The sequence below is a fragment of the Phaseolus vulgaris genome, chromosome 1, assembly GCF_000499845.2.
Source record: "Phaseolus vulgaris cultivar G19833 chromosome 1, P. vulgaris v2.0, whole genome shotgun sequence".
Taxonomy (NCBI): Eukaryota; Viridiplantae; Streptophyta; class Magnoliopsida; order Fabales; family Fabaceae; genus Phaseolus; species Phaseolus vulgaris.
Genome location: NC_023759.2, coordinates 10,160,514 through 10,164,492, shown reverse-complemented (window position 1 = coordinate 10,164,492; position 3,979 = coordinate 10,160,514). Strand labels below are relative to the sequence as shown.

Sequence of the window (3,979 nt, the reverse complement as noted above, 5' to 3'; positions counted from 1 at the left end):
CTTTAAGGTTACCACAGACAAGCAATGACACACATGATTTGAAATTACAATTCAATTTGGCTTGATCGTTTACAAAATTATTAGAAACAGTGGAGAAAAAAAGATATGGGGACACGTAGATAAGGTTAATTGAAAAACAATGAGTAGATATGACATTGGTAATTGCTAATGCAAGCAAAAGGATTTAGAGCCATTCATGTGTGCTTGAAAATTGTTATATAAATAAACATTGCAAAATCGGGCAAGTTTAGTTCAGGTGTTCTCATTCGAACAGGATTCTATGTTCCCTAATTAAACTGCCTCCAACCATCAATAACCGTATTTCCCTCTCATTCTTCTCTCCATATTTTATTTCTTGTTCCTTCTTCATAGCTTCTTCCCTGAGAGCCTCAAAACTCAGGCAGCACCCGAAGATGTCAAAGGCGGTGGTTTATATCCTAATAGCCACCGCCGTGTTGCTCTACAAATGCTTGTCCCCATTGAGCCTGGGCGCACCAAAGAGTCGCCTCAATCGCAGGTTCGGGTACAAGCTACTTGAACGGGCACCGAGTTTTGACCCTCTTGTGACAAATAATGGGAGAGAGGTTGTAAAGAAAACCATTCCCCAGGAACCTTCTCCTCGTACCTCCTCCAATTTGGACAGTACCACTGCGCCTGTTGATGTTGCAGGGACATACCAATATCTTACCTCTGGCGGAAAATTGAACACCACGTTAAGGTTGATCATCTTGTTCCCTTTGTTAGATAGAGAACCCAAAGATGGGGTGGTTGGTTTCGAAGAGTTAGAGGCTTGGATTACTCAACGAGCAACAGACAGATTAGATTATCTCACGCAAGCAGAGTTGGATTCCAAAGACGACAATGGGGATTTGGCCGTTTCTTTTAAGGAGTATTTACCTCAGTTTTCTCAAAAGCATATGGGTAAATAGGTTTTTATCATTGGGTTTTTATTCTCTTCTGTTCTGTTCTTCAACCACCTTCATTCATTCTCAGGAATCAAACAAATTCCTCTTCATGTTTTTACTTAACCATTTTGAATTCTTACTATATGCTAAAACAGAGGAAAACAATATGCTACATGGCGAAGCAGGATGGTGGAACGAAAGATTTAACGTTGCAGACATTGATCACAACGGGCTTCTGAATTTCACCGAACTTAGAGAGTATAAATTAATTGATCACTTTTTCTTTTCTCTTTTCTATGCTGTTTTCAACATCTATTTGTGGGTTACATCATGTTGAAATTGTTTTACATTTCTGCAATGAAATTGACCCGAAGAAATCCGTCTCCTTTTGCAGTTTTTTGCATCCAGAAGATAGCCAAAATCAAGAAACGCAAAAGTGGATGTTGAGAGATAGACTAAAGTAAGCCTTCTTTTTTTAAATGAAATAGTGAAATATCTTTTGTTTTTTAAACTACCTTTTCATTCTAATTGGTCCATATTATGAAACAAGTTCAAATTTGTGAATGAGGAAGGGACTGGAAATTTGGGTCCCTAAATTCTTGTACAGTGCAAGCATATTGACTTAGCTTATATTTTGCTTTGTTTATGAAATAGGCGCATGGACGATGAAAAAGATGGGAAAATGAACTTTGGTGAATTTGAAAACCATGTATACAATACATACGAAAGTTATATGACCTTTGAAACTAATGGAGGAATTGTACCTTCTCCAAAAGACAAATTTTTACAGCTTGATGTAAACAAAGATCAGTAAGTTTTTCTTTCATATTTCTCAAAAAATTTCTAATAATTATTTAATATTTTGAATACTAAAAAAATCATTAAATAAAAACTAAATTTTTAAAAAAAAATTATACTAAATTTTCATATTTTATATCTAAAATTAATTTTTATTATTAATAAAATTTATAAATTGATATTTAATTAGTTATCAAAGTTTTACTCAACAACTTTAGAATATAAAATAATTAATAGCTAAATTTTAGTATCTAATTAGATACCAATTTAAAAACTAGTTTATAAATTTTATTAAAATAAAAACTATTTTATATATCAATAATTTTTTAGTTTTTAAAATAATATATTTATATAATAACTAATTACGTTTTGTTATTAAAATTGATTTTATTTAATAATTTTTTTAGTAAAACTTAATGTATTTATATATATATATATATATATATATATATATGATAGCAATGGTTTAGTGTTATTATTACTCCTGTTTATGATAAAATTTTACTATTACTATATATTTGGCAGATTTTTGTCACCAGAAGAATTGTTACCAATTCTTTCTTATATCTACCCTGGCGAGATAGCTTATGCTAAATATTTCACATGCTATTTAATGAATGAGGTTAGTTACCACCTATCTATGAATTCTAAAGGTGTGCTAATTGCATGAAGACATGTTTAAGGAAAAGGTAGTTTTGAATAAGTGAGAGATTATGGATTGTGTTTGATGGTGCAGGCTGATGATAATGGAGATAGACAGTTGACACTTCAAGAGATGCTTGATCATGAAACTATTTTCTACAGTACAGTTCATGCAGATGGGCACCAAGAAAGCGACGATGATCATGATGAGCTTTGATGTTGAACCAACGAACCAGAAAAGTTTAATGTATTTGAAATAGCAAAATCTAGATGTTCTCCTTATTTACTTTTGTTTCGTAAAATATAGAACTCCAACAATTCGAAAGTGAAACAATTTTCCCTTTTTCTCAGCACGCGCGTCGTTAACATTTTTAATTTTTCTTCGCCCATTATTGTCACGTTGTGAGACCAGCATTTACTAATCTTCGTCTAAACATTTACTTTTAATTATTAAACCATGATTAAGGGAAGTAGGAGAAATAATTTATTGCAGAAACTCAAACCATGTCATTTCACAAAATTGTTTTTTTTTTCTTTATCAAATCACTGTCATTTCATAGAACTGCTGGGAGCAAATATATGAATATGCACGTGGACATTATTATTAAATTATAAATTTAATTTTTATTATTATTTTTTTTTCAAAAGGTACCAAATCAAAATTTGTATACAAAGTAGAGATGTCAAAATATAAATATTCACTTTATAATCAATAATACTATTATTTTAAAATTAGTTCATTTAATTATAAATTTATCTTATATTATATTTTTGTTTAAATCATCAATAGTTGTATATAGTTATAGGGATTATCACCGTACTCATTTAAAAAACACTCACTTAACAATCCAACAAAATAATATTTTTAATATTTAATTTATTTTTAATTTAAAATATTATTATATTATAATAGGTTGTAAAATAGATGTAGTTTATTTTTTTTTCAAAATAATATTTTTTAGTGGTATACGTAATCAAAACTATCAAGTGAGATTCACTTGCTTCCAAAATATAATTTTTTTTTATGAGTTTTGATATATCGATAATTCTGCGTCACATTATGAGATTAAAAAAAATATAACTTTTTTATAATAGAAAGTACTTTTAAAATTATATTGGTCAAATTAGAATTGTAAATTGGTGTCTTCTAATTTTCAGTTGTTTAAGTAATATTTTCTAATTTTTGTGCATGAAATTAAAAATATTTTCACAAATATTATCATGACAATTATATATTCAAATGTACAAACACATATCTATAAACTACTTTAGGGAAAATCGTTTCCAAAATAAATATGAGTTCATAAGGAATATTTATTGGTTTTTTCTAGAAAAATATTTTTCAAACAAAGAAAAATGCTTGACTTTTATTTCTTGCTCTATGTAGAGAACTAAAGTGTAACACAAATTAAATAGTAACAATAATCTAATCTTAAAATTAAATCCATAATATCCTTAAGTCTAGATGATAAATAATGTTCTTACCTTCACCAAAACAATATCTTAAAAATGTGCAACTTAAGAACTAAATTATTGAAACTACAAGTGTATTGTATAGGTCGAAAGGTTAATCGAAAGGTAAAAATCAAATAAAAAATAATAAATGAATAAATAATTAGTTACTATAGCAAAAT

The 3,979-nt window shown here is 28.8% G+C and overlaps 1 protein-coding gene across 1 annotated transcript; it reads left to right on the top strand.

Moving 5' to 3' along the window:
- Positions 1 to 288: 288 nt before the first annotated feature.
- Positions 289 to 2,694, top strand: LOC137815441 (uncharacterized). Its single transcript, XM_068618570.1, has 6 exons — positions 289 to 921; positions 1,061 to 1,163; positions 1,300 to 1,365; positions 1,560 to 1,715; positions 2,229 to 2,325; positions 2,440 to 2,694. Exons 1-6 carry the CDS (start codon positions 414 to 416, stop codon positions 2,560 to 2,562), a joined length of 1,053 nt encoding a protein of 350 aa, XP_068474671.1. The 5' UTR covers positions 289 to 413; the 3' UTR covers positions 2,563 to 2,694.
- The last annotated feature ends 1,285 nt before the right edge of the window (positions 2,695 to 3,979 follow it).